Source organism: Hypanus sabinus, chromosome 14, assembly GCF_030144855.1.
Source record: "Hypanus sabinus isolate sHypSab1 chromosome 14, sHypSab1.hap1, whole genome shotgun sequence".
In the NCBI taxonomy this organism is placed as follows: domain Eukaryota; kingdom Metazoa; phylum Chordata; class Chondrichthyes; order Myliobatiformes; family Dasyatidae; genus Hypanus; species Hypanus sabinus.
The window spans coordinates 70,077,619-70,098,623 of record NC_082719.1 but is presented as its reverse complement, the minus strand read 5'-3'; the positions used below and the strand labels follow the sequence as shown (position 1 = coordinate 70,098,623).

Sequence of the window (21,005 nt, the reverse complement as noted above, 5' to 3'; positions counted from 1 at the left end):
GAACTTGGTCAGGTGCCAGGTCTCTCATTGGGAGAGCATTTTGGAGATAGTGATCACAATTCTATCTCCTTCACCATTGCATTGGAGAGGAATAGGAACAGACAAGATAGGGAAATGTTTATTTGGAATAAGGGGGAAATATAAGGCTATGAGGCAGGAACTTGGAAGCATAAATTGGAAGCAGATGTCCACAGGGAAAACCTACAGAAGAACTGTGGCAAATGAAAAGAAGAGCTTACGAAAAGTTAAAAAAAACTAGGTAACGATAGGAATCTAGATGATTATAAGGCTAGCAGGAAGGAGCTCAAGAATGAAATTAGGAGAGACAGTAGGGAACATGAGAAGGCCTTGGCACACAGGACTGAGGAAAACCCCAAGTATGTGAAGAGCAAGAGGATAAGACATGAGAGAATAAGACCAATCAAGTGTGACACTGGAAAAGTATGTACGGAACAGGAGCAGAGATACTGAATAAATAATTTGTTTCAGTATTCACTGCGGAAAAGGATCTTGATGATTGTTGGGATGACTTGCAGCAGACTGAAAGGCTTGAGCATGTAGATATTAAAGAAGAGGATGTGCTGGAGCTTTTGGAAAGCATCAAGTTGGATCAGTCACCTGGACGGACGGGATGTATCCCAGGCTACTGTGGGAAGCGAGGGAGAAGATTGCTGAGCCTCTGGCGATAATCTTTGCATCATCAATGAGGACAAGAAAGGTTCTGGAGGATTGGAGGGTTGCAGATGTTGTTCCCTTATTTAAGAGAGGGAGTAGGGATAACTCAGGAAATTATCAGCCAGTAAGTCTTACTTCAGTGGTTGTTAAGTTGATGGAAAAGATCCTGAGAGGCAGGATTTATGAACATTTGGAGAGGCATAATATGATTAGGAACAGTCAGAATGGCTTTGTGAAAGTCAGGCCATGCCTTATAAGCCTGATTGATTTTTGAGGATGTGACTAAACACATTGATGAAGGTAGAGCAGTAGATGTAGTGTATATGGATTTCAGCAAGGCATTTGACAAGATACACCATGCAAGGCTTATTGAGAAAGTAAGAAGGCATGGGATCCAAGGGGACATTGCTTGGTGGATCCAGAACTGGCTTGCTAATAGAAAGCAAAGAGTGGCTGAAATGTTGAAGTTCTTCAAATTGACTGAAGAACTGAAGAATTGACTGTCATTGAATGCCTGTTAAAATTGTTGAACAACAAATACAGCCTTCTTAATCTTGACATCAGTTATTCTGTCTTGAATAATGAAGACAGAGAGGAGAGGAGTGATAATGGTGCTAAACGGCAACTGCTTTGCTTGCATCTTCAGAAACACTTGTTTAATATCTTTATTTCACTTTTTCAGAGTTCTTTTGAAGACCCTGACCTGGAGTTAACGCTGACTATGGTTCTTTGTCGGAATGGGACCTGCTCTTGGAGTTCTATAATCGGCTGTTGTTCGGCATGCCAAGTGCTCGGCCTAAGAGTCTGCAAATCTTGCAAAATTTGCAAATCTTCACGTTCAATATTGGTTTAGGGTGTTGGTGGGACACTGAAATAAATAAACCACTTCCCTCCAATTTCACTATAAATTCAATAACTTTGGTGTTAACACAGAAGAAACAACAATGAATCCTTCACTGTACAATCCACTTGTTTTGTTAATTGTCATCTTCCTAGCTCCAGCGTGTAAGTAGCAAAATAAGGAATACTTAAATGCTTTCCATTCATGAAAGCATTTATTTTAATTATATTTAATTTATGCTGCACATTATAAGCGTGGTTTATGGTAAGTACTGTACATTGACTGTTTTAGCGACATTAATATTTATCTTATATATATGCCAATAGATCTCTACTTTATTGTTTTTCCTTGTAATTTTATTTCTCATTTGGAGAGGACAACTATATAAAATGTGGTTACAAAATTTCAATGAGCAACATGCCAAGCAGCATCTATGGAGGGAAGGAAATTGTAGAAGTGTCGGCTTATTGTTTCTCCAGCCCGTGGCATCTGCTGTTTCTTGTGTCTCCTTGTACTGCTATCAATTTTTCCTGCAAATCTACTTCATAATATTTAATTTTAACTAATTACTATTATCTTGAGGATTAAGGAGAAGCTGTTGAATTTAATTTTGCAGCTATGTAGGGTACTGGTCAGACCCCACTTGGAGTAATGTGCTCAATTCTGGTCACCTCACTACAGGACAGACGTGGAAACCATAGAAAGGGTGCAGAGGAGATTTACAAGGATGTTGCCTGGATTGGGGAGCATGCTTTATGAGAATAGGTTGTGTGAACTCAGCCTTTTCTCCTTGGAGCAACAGAGGATGAGAAGTGACCTGATAGAGGTGTACAAGGCAATGAGAGGCATCAATTGTGTAGTTAGTCAGAGACTTTTCCCCAGGGCTAGCATCAGAGGGGATAGTTTTAAGGTGCTTGGAAGTAGGTACAGAGGAGATTTCAGGGGTAAGTTTTTTACGCAGAGAGTGGTGAGTGTATGGGATGGGTTGCTGGCGGTGGTGATGGAGGTGGAAATGATATTATCTTTTAAGAGACTCCTGGATGGCCACATGCAGCTTACAAAAATAGAGGGATATGGGTAAAACCTAGGTAGTTCCAAGGTAAGGACATGTTCGGCACAGCTTTGTGGGCCAAAGGGCCTGTATCGTGCTGTAGGTTTTCTATGCTTCTATGACTGTCTCATCAGCTTACTGCCATTATCGTTCCCCGGTTATTCCCAGCTCCCCCCAGTCGCTGCCTAACTTCCCCTTTAAAAGAGCAATATCTTTCTTCATTGTTGGGCGTTCCCAGTAGTTGCCCATGGACCATCACGCACCCCCTGGGCCAGACGGTTCCACGTATTGCTTGGGCACTTCGCTTTTACCAACATGTGTATAACTTTAGTGTGCATCTGGTGAACCTCCCCCTGAAATATCTCCACAATAATTCCCACACTATGCGAAATAGAAATGACAGGTACCAGCTAAACAGCTCTTCCTTAAAACCGCAGAATATGTACTCTGCAATCTGCCACTTTTGAGTACCTGAACACATGACGTCTGCTGTATTCCTTGACATCACACTCGCAAAATGTCTACGGTAAAATACAGCTCGACAAACGAATGAGTTTGCACGTCCCCACTCTGGTGTCATGAACTGTCAGTAACCACCCTTCACAACTGATGGCTTTGTCACACCAAATTAACATGCAAAGTTTTGTCTCTTATGTAAACAAACATGCACACACACACACCACATTTATGCCTACCGGTTCAGTTCATGATTTCTCATGTTCCAGTGTACCACCGACCTGAACAGATCCAAGTGTAAATGCTATTTCTTTTTTTTTTTTTTTAAAATACTCACCCAGTCAGACTGCTAAAGTCACTGGGCACACGATGGGTCAGGAAGGTATCCCACTCCTGACACCAAATGTTGTTGCGTGAATGAAATCGCTGGAGAAAATTACTGGTAGATACAAAGCAGCTTCCTTATTCGACAAAACAAGGTGCGGCAGGCATCATTCGGAGACGCTTTTGGTCGAAAGATCTCCTGGCCCAACATGGAGCTCAATATTTTATGTGCTCAACATCAAAGGACAACTTTATATTTACAATGTATGGACAATACTTTCTTTGAAACTACACACAAACTTCACATCTCCTGATTTGTGTGCACACCACAGACATCTGATTTTAATGAATTTTTATCAACATTGTCTAGTCTGGGATTCATGACTTTTATGAACCCATTGTTCAGAGATGCTCTCCAAATTAAATCCACAATACATATTCAGATACGGACACTTGTAACCAAAGTCATTCATTAAGCGCAAATGTGCTAATCCCCAAATTCCCTCTAACATCTTTGACACATCTATTCCCGGGATGATTTTAGGTTTCTCTCCCTCTACTATTGATGCTCCCCTCACCCGAATCTCCTCCATTTCCTGTACATCTACACTCACTCCATCTTCCCTCTGCCGTAATAGTGATAGAGTTCCTCTTGTCCTTGCCTACTCACCCATCAGTCTCTGCATCCAACACATTATCCTCCGCAATGTACACCATCTGTATAGGAAACCTACCACTAATCATATCTTTACCTCTCCCCACCCCCCGCTTTCTACAGCGATCGATCCAGTGCCATATTGGGCTGAGTCCATTACTCTCTGCACCTTCTTACACTCTTGTACAATCAAATTGCTGTGCAAGGCCATGGTACAACTACTCTAGGGTTACCCCTGTCAAGGGTAATTAGGAATGGCTAATAGTTGCTGGCATTGTCAGTGATGTTCACATCCTGTGTGTGAATAAACATGTATGTAAAATAAAATGTCAGTATCTTCTATCTATTGCAGATCCCGGAGCTAAAATTATTGGAGGTCATGAAGTCAAACCGCATTCAAGACCTTATATGGCATCTCTCCAACTATATATCGGGAACAATATGTATGTTCCCTATTGCGGAGGCGCTTTGATCAGACCAAACTGGGTACTAACTGCAGCACACTGTGAAAAGTAAGCTACGTGTTGTATGAATAAAAAAATTTTTTGTGATTAAGTGCTTAGCTCCCAATCCTAGCTTTCATAATATAATTACTTTTACACTGTTGTCACAAATTCATTAATATATTTATCATCGTACTATTGGCATTTATTTTTATTAGCAAGTGTCAGTTTGAATGGTCAGATATATACTCAGTGGCCACATTATTAGGTACCTCCTGTAGCTATTAAAGTGGCCACTGAGTGTCTGTTCATGGTCTTCTCCTGCTGTAACCTGTCTACTTCAAGGTTTGACATACTGTGAGTTCAGAGATGCTCTTCTGAACACCACTGTTGTAACACGTGCTTATTTGAGTTACTGTCGACTTCCTGTCTGCTTGAACCGGTCTGGCCATTCTCATCTTCCCTCTCTCATCAACAAAGCATTTTTGCTGCAGAACTTCTGCTCACTGGATGCTTTTTCTTCTTTATCACACCATTCTCTGTAAAAGCTAGAGAATGTTTTACCCGAAAATCCCAGTAGACCAGCAGATACTCAAACCATCCCATCTGGCACCAACAACCATTCTTTCTTTTTAAATCTTTTTATTAATTTTCAAATACATAGGCATAATAACAATAGTAATACAGAGAAATTGGGAACATATTGTAAAACAGTATATACAAGAATAAGCTATAGATAACACCAATGTACTAAGCCTCCCAAACTCTTGATGTAATTAAACATGATGGAAAAAAAATAATAAAAATATTGGAAATAAAAAAAATTAAACTAAACTAAACAAAGCTGGGCTATTATATTACATCAGATACAATCAATAATGTCAATAACTTTGCTCCTCTGTCCAAATATTTAAGGATAATAAAAGGGATTCAGAAAAGGTCGAGTTACATCATATGAAAGTTTTGAATAAATGGCCTCTTTGAATTTAACTGAAGGGTCAAAAGTGACACTTCTGATTTTTTTCTAAAATTAAACAAGATATAGTTTGGGAAACCATTGGAATGTAGCAGGAGGATTAATCTCTTTCCAATTCAATAAAATGGATCTTCTGGCCATTAATGTAACAAATGCAATCATCCAACGAGCTGAATAGGATAGATAACTATGTTCCACCATTGGTAAGCCAAGAATTGCAGTAATTTCAAACTGTTGAAATAATATCAAAAATGTCTTCACAATATTTCTCCGAAAGAGGACCAGACCAGAACATATGAGACAAAGAGGCTACCTCCGAATGACATCTATCTCAGGCAGGATTTATATGGGAGGAAAAATGAGCTAGCTTGTCTTTAGACATGTGGGCCTTATGCACCACCTTGAATTGTATCAGCGCATGTGCAGCACATAAAGAGGAGGAGTTAACTAGTTGAAAATTTCTCTCCCATTTCTCTGTAGGTAAGGAAAGTTGAAGTTCCTTTTCCCGTTCATTCTTGATTTAATCTGATACACTTGGCTGTATTTTCGTAATCATATCATAAATAGTTGCTATTAAATCCTTCTGATAAGGGTTTAAACCCAGTTTTTTTTCCGTGATATCAGTTTGTTATGAATTTGCATGTAACATATTATTCAATACGTTTCTAATTTGTAAGTGTCTAAAAGTGCGACTTGGGCAGATTATATTTATTAGACAACCATTTAAAAGACATGAAACAATTATCCAAGAATAAGTCACGAAAACATGTTATACCCTTCGTTTTCCATACCAGAAAGGCTTGATCCATAACAGAGGGCTGAATAAAGAAATTAAATATAACAGCGCTTGATAGAATAAATTTATTCAAGCCAAAAAATTTACGAAATTGAAACCATATTCGTAGTCACACGAGTGAATCTGCAGATGCTGGAAATAAATAAGAACACAAAATGCTGGCAGAACTCAGCAGGCCAGACAGCATCTATGGGAGGAGGTAGTGACGACATTTCAGGCCGAAACCCTTCATCAGGAGTGAAGTAACATGGGATGGTCGAGAGGGGCTAAGAAGTGGGGGGAGGGATGAAGTAGAGAGCTGGGAAGTGATAGGCTGGAGGGAAATGGGCTAGGGGGAAGCTGGAGAATTATGGGAAATAAAAGAGAAAGAAAGGTAGGGCTGGGGGGAGATTGTAGTGAGGGGGGGAAAGAGAGAGAAAGAGAACCAGAATAAAATAATAGATAGGGATGGGGGTAAGGGGGGGCAGGGATATCAACGGAGGTCTGTGAGTTGGATGTTCATGCCGACAGGTAGGAGGCTACCTAGGCGGGAGATAAGGTATTGATCCATCAACCTGCGTGTGGCCTCATCTTGACAGTAGAGGAGGCCACGGACAGACATGTCGGAGTGGGAGTGGTCTGTGGAATTGAAGTGTGTGGCCACAGGGAGATCCCGCCACTGCTGGAGGACTGAGTGCTGGTGTTCGGCAAAACGATCTCCCAGTCTGCGGCGGGTCTCCCCAATGTATAAACGGCCACATCGGGAGCACCGGATACAGTATATCACCCTAGTGACTCGCAGGTGAAGTGGTGCCTCACCTGAAAGGACTGTCTAGGGCCTAGGATGGTGGTGAGGGAAGAAGTGTGGGGGCAGGTGTAGCACTTCTTCCATTTGCAGGGATGAGTGTCCGGAGGGAGGTCGATGGGGAGGGATGGGGGGGATGAATGGACAAGGGAGTCGCGTAGGGAGCGATCCCTGCGGAAAGCCGACAGTGGGGGGGAGGGGAAGATGTGGCTGGTGGTGGGATCACAAAGGAGGTGGCAGAAGTTACAGAGGATTATACGTTGGATCTGTAGGCTAGTAGGGTAATAGGTGAGGACCAGGGGGATTGTATCCCTGATGGGTTAGCGGGGGGATGGGGTGAGGACAGAGGTGTGTGAAATACGGGAGACGTGATGGATGGCAGAGTTGATAGTGGACGAAGGGAAGCCCCTTTCTTTAAAAAAGAAAGACATCTCCTTTATCCTAGAATGAAAGGCCTCCTCCTGAGAGCAGATGCGGCAGAGGCGGAGGAATTAAGAAAAAGGGATAGCATTTTTGCAGGAGAAGTGGGTGGGAGGAGGAATAGTCTAGGTAGCTGTGGGAGTTAGTTGGTTTGTAGTAGACATCGGTGGATAGGCTGTCTCCAGAGATAGAGACAGAGAGATCTAGAAAGGAGAGGGAGGTGTCAGAAATATTTGTAGTGTATATTTAAATATTGGATTAACCATTTGGTTATTTAATTTAGAAAGAACAAAGGGAAGTGCGGTCCCTAAAATTTAGGTAAAATAATCATCTTAGTAGCATTTATTCGACCAATCAGTAATAAAGAGAATGGGAACCATTCAGTAAGCAATTGTTTAACCTGATCAATTAAAGGTAAAAAATTAACCTTAAATATATCCTAATGCTTAGCAGTTTTAACACCCAAATAAGTAAAATAGTCTGTGACCAATCTGAATAGTAAATGTTTATAAATTGGAACTTGCATATTTAATGGGAAGAGTTCACTCTTATTAAGATTTAGTTTGTAGCCAGAAAAGCTACTAAACTGAGCAAGCAGAGATAAAACTGTAGGAATGGATTTCCTAGGTTTGGAAACATATAGTAACAAGTCATCTGCATATAATGATAGGTTGTATGTCCCATTCCCATGGGTAATGCCAAAGATGTTAGGTGAGTCACGAATAGCAATAGTTAAAGATTCCAAATCAATATCAAATAATAAAGGGCTAAGAGGACAACCTTGCCTAGTACCACGAAACAACTGAAAAAAGGGAGATCTTTGATTATTGGTAAATACCGAAGCCGAAGGGGTATGGCATATCAATTTAATCCAAACTATAAATGTCGGACTAAAATTAAAATTCTCAAGTGTACTGAGTAAGTATGGCCATTCAAACACTTTCTCAGCATCCAGTGAAATGGCACATTCTGAAGTTCTAGGTGAGGGAATGTAAACTATATTAGTTAATATCTTAATATTAAAAGATGAATAATGATTTTTAATAAATCCAGTCTGGTCAACAGAGATAATTTGAGGCAATATATTCTCCAATCTGGTTGACAATATTTTAGGAAAAATCTTGAAATCCACATTCAGTGAGGATATAGGCCTATATAACAAACATTCAATAGGATCTTTATCTTTTTTAAGAATTAGGGAAATAGAGGCTTCAAAAAAAACTTTACAGAAGAAATTTCTAGTGGGGTACAATGGAACACTTTTAAAGCATATATCCGTGGATAAGTTATTCCATATTCTGCTGGAGTGAAAAAATGAATCAATAATGAAATACTTATGCTGGTTGACAAGATGAAAGAAATTGATAAGAAATATTCTATTGCTGCTAGTAAGGAGCTTTATAAAAAGAAAGTTGAACTTCAAATGGAGCATAGTCTATTTTTAACCTCCTCCATTGAAAATCAATTAATTAAAATTAAGACCCAGTTTTCTATACGTGGTGATAAATCTGGTAAATTACTGGCTAATCAGTTGAAAACTGCTTCCATTAAATACCAGATTATCAAGATTCGTAAAGGAGATGGTACCCTGACAGTTGATCATGATCAGATAAACAAACCTTTTCAAGAATTTTATAACTTCTATATCAATCAGAATCTCCTGATGACTATAATGTATGAATTTTTAAGGAAATTGAATATTCTGAAATTATCACCCAATGAATATTAATTGAATATTAGATGCCTCTATTATGGAAGAAGATATACAGGAGGCTATTTTTTTGATGAATTCAGCTAAAGCACTTGGTCGGGTGGTTACACAGTAGAATTTTTAAAATCTTTTCCCAGTATACTTTCTCCTTGGTTATGTAAAATCTTTAAGGATGCAGAAACCATAGGTAAATTACCAACAACTATTCCACAGTCAAATTCACTTAGATCGCATTTCTTACCCATTTAGATATATATAGTCCAAACAACAACTGAATCTCTTGGCCATGTCTGCATGGCTTTTATGGACTGAGTTGCTGCCACACGACTGGCTGATTAGATATTTGCATTGATGGCAGGTGTACAGGTGTACCTAATAAAGAGTTAACTGATTGTGTGATACCGGGTCCACAACTAGACTTTAGCACTCTAGGTAAGCGTAGGAGTGATTTACAATGAGCTTGTCTAACGACTTTGAAACAATTTCAATCAGGAGTACAGTCTTGGCCCTTGCTTGGACACTGATTGGCTTTTGGAATTCGCACAGTAACTACCAAATATAATGTTGCTGAATTGTATATTTCCATAAAGTTTACTATTTGATAGTTTGCTTCCTGATGAATTTCTGTAAACTATTTTTTGAGCAAGTGTAATTAATTATCTTGATTTTTGATTGGTAACAGAACAATTGGATCAGGCCAGTTTCTTCTAGCAGTTCTAGGAGATCATTCTCTTTCAAAGCATGTGAGAAGTGAACAAAGACTGCGCATCATCAAACAGATTCCCATTACAAAATTCAACAATCTGACTAAGAAAGATGACATCATGCTGCTGCAAGTATGAATTTTTTTCTCATTCTTACGCAGTGTTTAAAATCTTTAATTTGCTTATTAGCAATGTTTACTTTACTGAACAACAACTGTTGAATGGCTTTTGTGACTTGGATGAGAATTATTGATTGTGGAGAATATTAGTATTGGCAAAGATTCCTCCCATCCATCCAACAGTCTCCTTGATTTCCTTCCGTCAGGCAGGCGGTTCTATAGAAATACGACAAGAACTGTGAGGATGAGAAACAGCTTCTTCCCCTAGGCTGTCACATGACTGAACTCCCTGCCACCACCCAGGTCTCATCAGTTATGAAGCGCAGTAGCACATACTGTTTACTTTTTAACTATGCAACTTATTATTTGTTGATTTAATTGTAGTCATATTACTTCATGTGTTATGTGTATGAGGTACAGTATATGATCTGTGTTGTGACCTTGGTCAGGAGGAAAGTTGTTTTGTTTGGCTGAATACATGTGTACGATTGAATGACAATGAACTGAATTTGAACTTCTGCTCTCTAAGTCTGGGCAATATCACAGTTAACCTTGTCCTTGACATACAAAGGGTTAATAAGGTAATTGGGCACATGAGTATAATTGGGTGGCTGGAAGAGCCTGTTACTGTGTTGCATCTTTAAACTAAATTAAATATAAACTTTAATTAAAAGTTTGACTGACAGCTGCTAAGTCTGACTTATTGGAGTTTCATCATGAACAAAGAAAGAGTTAGAGTGAAGAACAGTAGGATCAGTGCTTTATGACCATCATCCACACCACAATTATCATGATGAATTATGGATTCCATCACAAGAAATGTAATTGATATTTAATTATATTGGTCACTTTTAATTGAGTCTCTGTCCCTTTGATCATCTGAAGAAAAACAAAGCAGGTTATCTGCAAAGTACAGAATTCTGGAAAACAAAACATTTAAATAGATAAACTAACAAACCTCTTCAAGAGAAAAGATATCATTCAAGATATCCTTCACTTTTAGGATCACAAATGCGTGAATTCAGTGTTTTTGTGTCAACAGCTCGAGACTGATGCAAAAATCAACCAGTATGTGAATGTGCTCAACCTTCCCAAAGGAGGAATCACCGACATGAAATCTGGAACAAGGTGCACCGTGGCAGGATGGGGAGAAACAAAAATAAACGATTACTCTGACACACTTCAAGAGGTGGAGGTCGAGGTAATTGATCGCCGAACATGCAACAGTATGGATTATTACAATCATACACCTGAAATAACCCAGGACATGATCTGTGTTGGTGACAGCAAGGGCAGAGGAGATTCATGTCAGGTGAGTATGATGTCTAGCCGTGTTATCAGTAACATTTCTATCAAGCGATTGGATTAAGTATAAAAACCCCAGTGATTTACTGGTGACTTCTGCAGATTGAAACATTCCACCCTTCCTCAGTGTTATTGTGACTGACTCTTACCTGCTTTCTGAAAGGCTGCTCAGTTGCATTAAAAAGTCTTCAGAATGTGGTCCAGCATTACCTAGGGAAGCTAAGGGAAACTAGATTAGGCCATAAATGCTACACTTACAGGCGATGTCCACATCCCCAAGTGGATTAAAAAAAAATCAGATAAGTAAATGAGTATGTGCTGATTATGGAGGAATAATTTTCTCGCATTTTCTAGAATCTCATATCTAGGCCCTGAATTTAGATGTCAACATAGCTCACTATGATTTCTCTACCAATAAACTTTGTCTACCATCAGTGTGATGATGAAATGGGCAGATGCAAGATAACAGAGTCAATCCGGAGAAATGTAACATATTGACATGTCTAAAATGTAAAGAGAATTTATTCTAAATCGTGTCAATTTGAAAATAAGGATCATGCTAGATCTAGTGCTGTGTCTGATCCTAACATCCAGTTGGGACAGAGTGGACCAGTCTGTCTGACACTCTGTACCCATGAGGTGCCCTGTGAGACAGGCCAGGCTCGGGACGCCGAGCAGAATCAGGAATTGGATCCTGAGGATTTGCCTCCATGAATATCCTGACAGCCTTCAACAGTTCACTGTGAAAAATGCCAGAGATGATTAAAAACTGCACAAGCATATTTAATAAAAATTGTTTAAAGACAACTGAACATAATAGCAAATAATTAAAAAGGTTAAAATAAATAAATTTAATAGACCATTTCCCGTTATTTAGTTATTTCACAGATCAGTGACTCCATTCAGTGAAGGAGATTACTGTTCTTGTGTCAGCTAGTCTTGCTGAAAAGCAGGGGGTCGGGTACAAAGTGAATCTGACCAGATGCACGAGCTGGGTTCAGTGGAGAGTCGAGTGGCAGAGTGGAGGGTCAGCTACACCAGCATTTGACATCTGTTTCATTCTGAACTTCCACATTCCACCAGAATTTGAAGTCAAACTGAAGTACAGATTGCAGATGGCTGACGGTTTTCTACACAATGGCTAATTTAGGAATAAACTCAATCCAGGCCATGGGAAACATTCCATGAAAAGACTCTTTGTGAGTCCAGTTACCTACATTTGCTCCTAAAGTAAACTCACACATCCTCAGTACAGCTGGGCACGGATAATGAATTGTGATGTGATGTCAAACTGACAGTTTGCAGTCTGTCACTTTAGCTAATTCTGCTCAATTGTCACCTTCATCTTTTTCTCTCTCTTCCAGGGTGATTCAGGTGGCCCTTTGATATGTGACAAAATGTATACTGGGATTGTGTCCTTTGGCGCAGGATGTGCAATTGCCAAAAAGCCTGGGGTGTACACTTTACTAACAAAGAAATACATTGATTGGATTCAGGATACAATTGGTTGTCCGCTGAAGAATGCCGAAGAGCTGTACTGAGTTATCACAATCCTGCTTCACTCTGCTTTACTTACACTGATGCTCAGTTAATTGGCCTAGAGGGCCGGCTTGCCTCTATCCTTACCTTTTCTGTTTTGCATAAAATGTTACAGCAAAGTGCAATAAAAAACAATAATTATCAAATTCCTTGCCTTGTGAAAACCCTGTCCACTGATGTAAGTTATGAAAGTGAACTGAACCACATGTAGGTCACATTTTGGACTAGCAGCAGTGACTTGCTTTGCACCATAGAGATGTCGATAGTGGAGGCAATTAGATTGTGAGATAATTAGGATTTGCATTAAAATATCACAGATTGATTGTGGAGTAGCTTTATAGAGGTTGTCGCAACTTCATGGACAGAAGGGCTGCCCGGTGCTGTGAAGTTCCTTGTTCTATCAAGTAAATATTTAACTTTGGAACTGAATGCTCCTCTTGCACTACCAATGATCGAATGAGATTTACAGGAAGATGTTGTTTCCTGCTTCTCATTGCTAACTGTCACAACTCCAACAGTGACCTCAGGTCAGCTGCAGGGTCATCAGCCGGGACCACCACTCATTGATATTTCTCTCCCTTAGCCCTGGTCCATCTCCTGGTGGCACAGCAGTGACACGGGCCTCCCTGTCACCGCCTGCAGCTTCCAGTGGGGTTAGTTGGTCCCTCAGTTATGTCCTTCCTCCTCAGCCACAGCCAAAAGCTGCCCTTTTCTGCCTCTTCAGCCAGATCTCTGGTGGGTCTCCTGCGCCTCATTCCTGTCACTGCCCTATCACAGGGTAACCTTGTCAGGGTAGATGATTGCCTCATGTCTTACACTCAGCTGCTAGGACTTACTTCAGCCTCTTCCACTCATGGGCAGCCTCCACTCCTTCCTCCCATGGGACGGTTAACTCAATGAGAACCTCTGCACTGTGAGATGGAGCAGCTGCTCTCAATTTATCAATTGTCTCAGCTTAATTTGCCTATACAACAGAAGACTGATGTCTCCATGATATCCAGATGCCTCATTAGTTGAACGATTATCTCAACTCTCCAAATGTTTCACAGAATGGTATAAAAAGTCTAAGAACTTTGCAATTCCCATTTCCAACCCCAGTTGTAGGTTGCACACTTTGAAGGCAGCCACTGCAGGGAAGCTGCATGATGAATGAAATCAAATTGGGACAATTAACATGATTGAGAGTTGAAGAACTGTGGGAGGGAGGGAATCAGGAAGAGAGTGGGCCCTCAAAAACAGAGGTCAGAAAGATAACCAAGGAACTGAGATGCAGAAAGAGTGATTGAGCAACAGATGAGTTTCAGGGTGAGACGTGATTGGGAAATCAGAGTGAATGACACAGGACATGTTGATTTGGGTAATATAGGGAAAGTCGTATGAAAGAACCAAAGTCTGAAAATGAATTATAATCTTTTTTCATCACTATACCTTTCAAATTAGCACAACACAAGAAAATATGGATGAATTTCAGACTTGAGGTGCTTTTTGAACATTGAATACACTGCAAGTATCTTATTTGCGGAACCTAATTACTGGATTTCACGATTCTATAATGACAAACCAATCCGTGCTGAATTGTACAATGATAATTCAAATTCATTTATCTGGCTCTATTTTTGTCAGGAGGAAATTGTCACCCATTTCTTGCTACCTCACCTGTAATATTCATAAACCTGTTAACATCTGACAGTCAGACTGTTCATTTAATTGGATTTGGATTGGTTTATTGATGTCAAATGTACTGAGGTGCAGTGAAAAGATTGTACTGCATACTGTTCATACAGATCAAATCATTGCACACGGCATTGCGATAGAACATGGTAAAGCAAGAACAGAATGCAGAATAAAGTGAAACAATTACAGGGAAAGTGGCCTTTTTCTAATTTAGAATCTCAACCTGTGCACTAGACCTATCTTTTAGCATATTTACTTTGATATGTGGTCACTGGATTCAAAGTGTTCCCCTGCAGAACCTTTTGTCACCTGCCCCGTCTCATCCCTGATAGCAGATTCAGCATTGTACACTCTCTCATTGGCACTTCTATGTACTGATGGAGGAAACTTTTCAGAGCACGTTTGACAAACTCTATCCAATCTCATCATTTTACAGTATGTGATTCCCAGTCACTATCTGGAAAGCTAAACTCACCAACTATAACAACCTTATGTTTCTTGCAACAGTCTGTGATCTCTTTACAAATTTGTTCTTCTAAATCCCTCGGACTGTTGGGTGATCAGTAATATAGCCATTAACATGGTCACACCTTTCTTATTTCCCAGTTCCACCCATAAGGGATCACTAGTCGAGTTCTGCAGTCTGTTCTGATGGACCACTGTCATGACAATTCCCTGACTAGTAATACCACCCCTCCTCCTTTCATCCCTCCTGCTCCCTCACATCTAACACAACAGAACCCCATAATATTGAGATGCCAGTCCTGCCTCTCCTGCAACCAAGTATCACTAATGGCTACAACAGCATAATTCCATGTGATGATCCAGGCCCTGAGCTCATCCACCTTTCCTATGATACTTCTGGCATTGAAATATACACAGCTCAGGACATTAGTCACACCCTGCTCAATCTTTGATTTCTGACTCTGTCTGAGGTCTTACCGATATCTGCATCCACAACCTCTCCACTAACTGTTCTGGCACTCTGGTTCCCGTCCCCTGCAACTCTAGTTTAAACCCCACTGTGCAGCATTAACAAACCTTCCCACTAGGATATTAGTCACCCTTCAGTTGAGGTGTAAACTATCCCTTCTGTACAGGTCCCACCTTCCCTGGAAGAGAGCCCAGTGATCCAAAAACCTTATGCCCTCCCAGCAACATCAACTCCTTCGCCACATGTTAAACTGGATAATCTTCCTAGTTCTGGCCTCGCTAGCATGTGGCACAGGTAGTAATCCTGAGATCACAGCCCTGGAGATACTGCCCTTTAAATTAGCACCTAAATCCCGATGCAGAACTTCATCATTTGTCCTACCCATGTCATTGGTACCTACATGGACCATGACCTCTGGCAGTTCATCGTTTCACTTAAGAATGCGGAGGAGCTGATCTGAGGTATTTTGGACCCTCACACTTGGGAGGGCACATTCCATCTGGAAATCTAATTCTCATCCACAGAATCTCCTGTCCGTTCCCCTAACTAACGAATCCCCTATCACCACAGTGTGTCTCTTCTCCCCACCTTCCCTTCTGAGTCACAGAGGCAGATTCAGTGCCAGAGATCTGACACTGTGACTTTCCTCTGTTGGGTCATCCCCGAACAGTAAACAAATAGTGGTATACCTGTTGTTGAGGGGGATGTCCACAGGACTGTTTAACTGGCTGCTTAACCCCTTTCCCCTTCCTGACTGTCACCCGTTTTCCTGTGTCCTGCACCTTGGGTATAACTATCTCTCCATACACCCTATCTATAACCCCTTCAGCCTCCCAAATGGTCCAGTGATCATCCACTTGTTAGAATCTGCAGCTGAATACACTTTTTGCCGATGTATCCTTCAGGGACACTGGTAGTCTCCCTGCCTTCCAACATCCCACAAGAGGAGAATTCAACTATCCTGTCTGGATGAGCTGAGCTGTCTCCACAACTTTCTATAGTTCCTTGTGGCCATGAGCAGTGCACCTGCCATAACGCATCAAGACAGAATGCTTTCTGTGCTGCATCAATAAAAATAGGCAAGGTTCAAAGGGTACCTACCAAATTTCTGTCACCTCCTGAGGAAGTAGAGGTATTCATGAGCTTTTTGGTCATGGTGTAAAGCTGTTGGTCCAGAACGGGTGATGTTCACTCCTAGGAACTTGCAGGTCTCAACCTTCTCAACCTCAGCATTGTTGATGAAGATAGCAGCTGATCAAAACCCTCCTTCCTGTCAATGACCAGCTCTTTTGTTCCGCTGAATTGAGGAAAAGATTGTTGTCATGACAGCATGTTACTAAGCTCTCAGTCTCCTTCCTGTATCTGAGTTCATCATCATTTGAGATAGGGGCCACCATGGTGGAGGTAGAGCAGAATCTGGCCACAGAGTCTGAGTGTACGGGGATCTGAGGACCCTGTGCAAGTAGGGGTCTGAGGACACAGCCTTGTGAAATGAGAATAATCATGATGAAGGTGTTGAGCCTACCCTACTGGTTCCAGTTTGTTGGTCAGGAAGTAAGGATCCAGATGCGAAGGGATGCCTGGGGAAGGAACTCGATTGATTGGAAACCCTACATTTCCCAGAATGGCTGATGCTGAGGCCCTCCTAGTGGATGCCCTGGAAAACCACGAAACGGAGTCACGTTTACTGCTGGGGTGTTGTTGAGGCCCGAACTGTAGAAACTGTTGGATGTGCAGGTAAACAGGGTGACAATGATTGACAGGAACACCTCAGAGAGGGAGTTCACCCTCAGGAGGGGATGCCAATGGCACATCTTTTTCCAGTGACTGTAATCTCTAGTTTTCCTGTGAGAAAAGCAGGCGAGGGAACATCTCCTGGAGCAGGAAATTTGACGGCCAAGTCATTCAACTTTGGTGACTCCTGGTGCCTGGAAGCTGGAAAAGGAGACTGACAGAGGAGATGCTGAAGTTCGAAGATGTCTTTTCTTTGGGTGAGTTTGATGTGGGTTGTTCCAAGAGTACTCGCCACACCATCTGAGTGACAGAGGACACTCATTTCAGAGAAAGGTCTTGGCAATTGGCACCGCAGAGATGGAGGACATTCGGCAACATCTGTGGAATCCAAAGGATGCTGAGAAGGAAGATTTGACGGAGACCTAGAGGGGGAACTCGACCGGGTGTCGGAGTGTATGTGATGGTGCTGTGTCAGCTTTTGGAAAATTTGAGAGCCACTTGTGCATGTTTGACTGTTTAATTATAATAGACCTTTCTTTTTTCTCTCTCTTTTCTGTAATAACTCTTTGATCAAGTTAATGTTCATTAATGTACTTTCTTTATAATTGTATAGAGTGTATGAATTGTTATTTCTTGCTGAAAGGCGATTGCATGGGGCAGTAAATTACACATTATTCCCACAAACCGGTGTTCAGGTGGGTGAGACATTCCAACCTCATGGGTTTGGCAGGACCCCAGTCACATCTACCCTGGACAAGTGGAGACTTGCTTGAGGTACTGATGTACCTGGATGATCTCATAGTGTTCGGGTCCACACTGGACAAGCGTGAGATGAGGCTACATCTGGTGTTAGATCACCTGAAAGAAGAAGAGAAGAGTTCAAACTGTCACGGAACCAGTGCCAGTTCTGTAAGATGTCACTCAGCTATGTCGGACTTAATGTCTCACAGGATGGAGTGGCTACAGACCGTCCAGGATAGAGGAGGTGACCACTTGGTCAAGGCCCAAGAATGTGAGTGCACTACGTTCATTCCTTGGATTTTGAGGGTACCACTGGAGATTTGTGAAGGACTACTCCAGAGAAAGCCACTCTGTGAATCAGTTTCTGTGTGGTTACCCACCCTCGGGGAAGAAAGGGAGGAGAATGAGAAGAAAAGAAGGCAAGGTTGATCTTAGCCATTCGGAGCCTTTCAGGGAAAGATGGGATGCAAAATGTGAAGGGGCCTTTCAGCTGCTGAAAGAGTTGCTGACTGATACAGCTGTGCTGGTCTTTGCAAACCCCAGTTGCCATATGTACTGCATACAGACACCAGCTGTGAGGGCTTCGACAGTGTTCTATATCAGGACCAAGGTAAAGGGGTGAGACTTCTGACTGGTGCAAAGACAAAACACCCTGCAATACCTCTACTAACGAGAGAATGGGACAAACTGAGTTGAGGAAGAAAGATTTTTATAGGGTCATGTCTCCTTTAGACAGGCCTTGGCATTCTCAGTTGGTTTTGCCTGAGAAGTACCAGAGTATTGTACTAAAGTCACTCCATGATTATTCAGGTCATTTGGGGTTTGACAAGAACCCGGATTGGGTTGGTACGGATTGGTACGAGACCGGTGCTATTGGCCCCAAATAAAACCTGAGGTTGAAGAAAACTGTAAGTCGTGCATCTGATGCGTTTGGAGGAAGACACTGCCTACGAGAGTTGCTCCGTTACCTCATTTACAAAGCACGGGACCACTTTAGTTAGTGTGTTTGGATCTCCTCTCCACAGAGACTGATTCCAGTAATGTTGGAAATGTCTTGGATCACCACACCTGAAATGCTCAAGGCTTCCCCACAAAGGATCAGAGAGCAGCCACAGTTGCCAAACTGTTCTGGGGAAAGTATTTTGTTGTTTACGGCCTCCCAGGAATAGTACACAGTGATCAGGGAAGGGATTTTTGTGAGTCAGCTCCTACATGGGTTACTGAGCATGCTGGGAGCTGAGAAGTCAAGGACCACGCCGTATCACCCTCAGGGTCATCCTCAGCCTAAAAGATTCAACAGGACATTGTTAGACACGCTTGAAACTCTGGATGCCAACAAAAAGAACAAATGGAGTCAGCATATAGAGCATTTGGTACACTGCTACAACTGTACACAGAATGAAGCTACTGGCTACTTGTCATACTATTTGATGTTCAGACATGAAGAGAGATTACCTGTGTATACCTGTTTTGGAGCCAACAGTGAAGACTTACTGCAGAAGAAGTAACTCAAAGTATGTGTCTGGCATGAAGAAAGAACTCCAAAGAGCTTATGATCTAGCGGAGGTTTCTGTTACCAAGGAAACAAGAGGATAAATGATCAAAAGATTAGGTTCACTGAACTGATACCTGCAGACAGAGTGTTAATAAGAAATTTGGAGCTACCAGGTATGCATGCATTGGCCGACTGTTGGGTGACCACACTTTACGTAGTGGAGAGCCAGGTGCCAATTTACCAGTTTCCAGGTGAAGCCAAAAGATGAGAATGGTCCTGTCAAAATTCTCCATCAGAATCTCCTTCTTCCTTTAGGGCATGAAGTATGTGTTGACCTGGAGTCTGACACAGAACTACATCTGGTAGGAGAACTCTGCACAGAAGGAGAACAGCAAGGCAAACTGCTGACAATAGTATGATTCCAGTGGAAAGACCTGAAAAGGGAACAACCACAGAATACAATACAGTCTCAGAGGATGAGGAAATGGGAGTATTGTATGATTTATATGTAAACTCTCCAAGATTTGATAAGTGATTTCTACCAGTGGACAGGCCAACATGATAATTGACAGTGAGGGCAAAATGGGCTCCAATCTGATTGAGGATTTAGCTGAATTCAGTCAGGGGGCTGGGGGACCTGTGTCAGAGTGATAGACAGGGTCAGGCAACCATGAGTGAACAGGAACCGTCACAGGAAGTGTCTGAGGCTGAGGAAGCTGAAGAAAAGATAAGTTCTCAGAGAGTCAAGAAGCCCCCAGACAGGCTGGCATCTGATGCACGGGATAAACAGTGTTGCATCCATCCCAGTAGTGAGATCTGTTACTCCCATTTACAGAAATCACAACATTTATTTGAATATTGTGTTATTGATAATGATTTACTAAATTTTAAAGACATGAGGACATGACTATTTTGGTGTGGGGTGGGGGGGGGAATGGATTGCCCTGTTTAAGATTTCTACTGTTGTGCTGTGAGGTATTTTATTTTTGCAGTTTTCTGTAAACACAGTGTGTCCTCAAGTTAAGAGAATTGTGGATCAGCTAAAGACAAGTAGTCCTGTTGTCCAACTTGGGAGTGTTGTGTCAGCCAATCAGGAGTGAGATGGCAAGGAGGACTCCTGAGAGCTGGGCGAGGAGAGTTTACTGAAGGACAGCAAACTGGTTTGGGGACTTTTCTGGTGGGAGGTACAGAGAGAAAACCACCAGAGAAGATGCCTAGAGGATCCCATCTGAGGTGGGGGTGGGGGGGAACCCTACTGCAAGGAGTGCCTCTCGAGGTGGAAAAATCCAAGAAGGAAAGTTCTACTTGTGGTGGGAGATGAGAATTCAACACCATGAGTTAAGCAATTACCCAGCTACTACAGAACTGAGCGCCAATCCTGATGTAACAGTTAGACTGGTTTAACTGTTATGGGCCCTTTTAGCTTTATTTTTGTTTCTCTGTTAACTGTTTCATGAAGTTGAAAATTGGTAAATACACTTTCTATATGATTTTATGCTGTTGTACGATCTGTCATTTCTGGGCCACTGATAGCTGTGTATGGGCAGTATTTACACAGCATTCACTCTTAGTGATTCCTTTAATTGGAACATCCCGACGTTCCTGTTTGGTTGAACCCCAAATCATAC

The 21,005-nt window shown here is 41.6% G+C and overlaps 1 protein-coding gene across 2 annotated transcripts; it reads left to right on the top strand.

Moving 5' to 3' along the window:
• Window positions 1-1,617: 1,617 nt before the first annotated feature.
• On the top strand, window positions 1,618-12,906 carry LOC132404433 (granzyme K-like). 2 transcript variants are annotated; one of them, XM_059988562.1, is made up of 5 exons: window positions 1,618-1,680; window positions 4,355-4,514; window positions 9,815-9,968; window positions 10,998-11,267; window positions 12,625-12,906. In XM_059988562.1, exons 1-5 carry the CDS (start codon window positions 1,620-1,622, stop codon window positions 12,799-12,801), a joined length of 822 nt encoding a protein of 273 aa, XP_059844545.1. In that variant the 5' UTR covers window positions 1,618-1,619; the 3' UTR covers window positions 12,802-12,906. The 2 variants fall into 2 exon arrangements, with proteins under 2 accessions (XP_059844545.1, XP_059844546.1); XM_059988563.1 differs by having other exon boundaries at window positions 1,627-1,780.
• The last annotated feature ends 8,099 nt before the right edge of the window (window positions 12,907-21,005 follow it).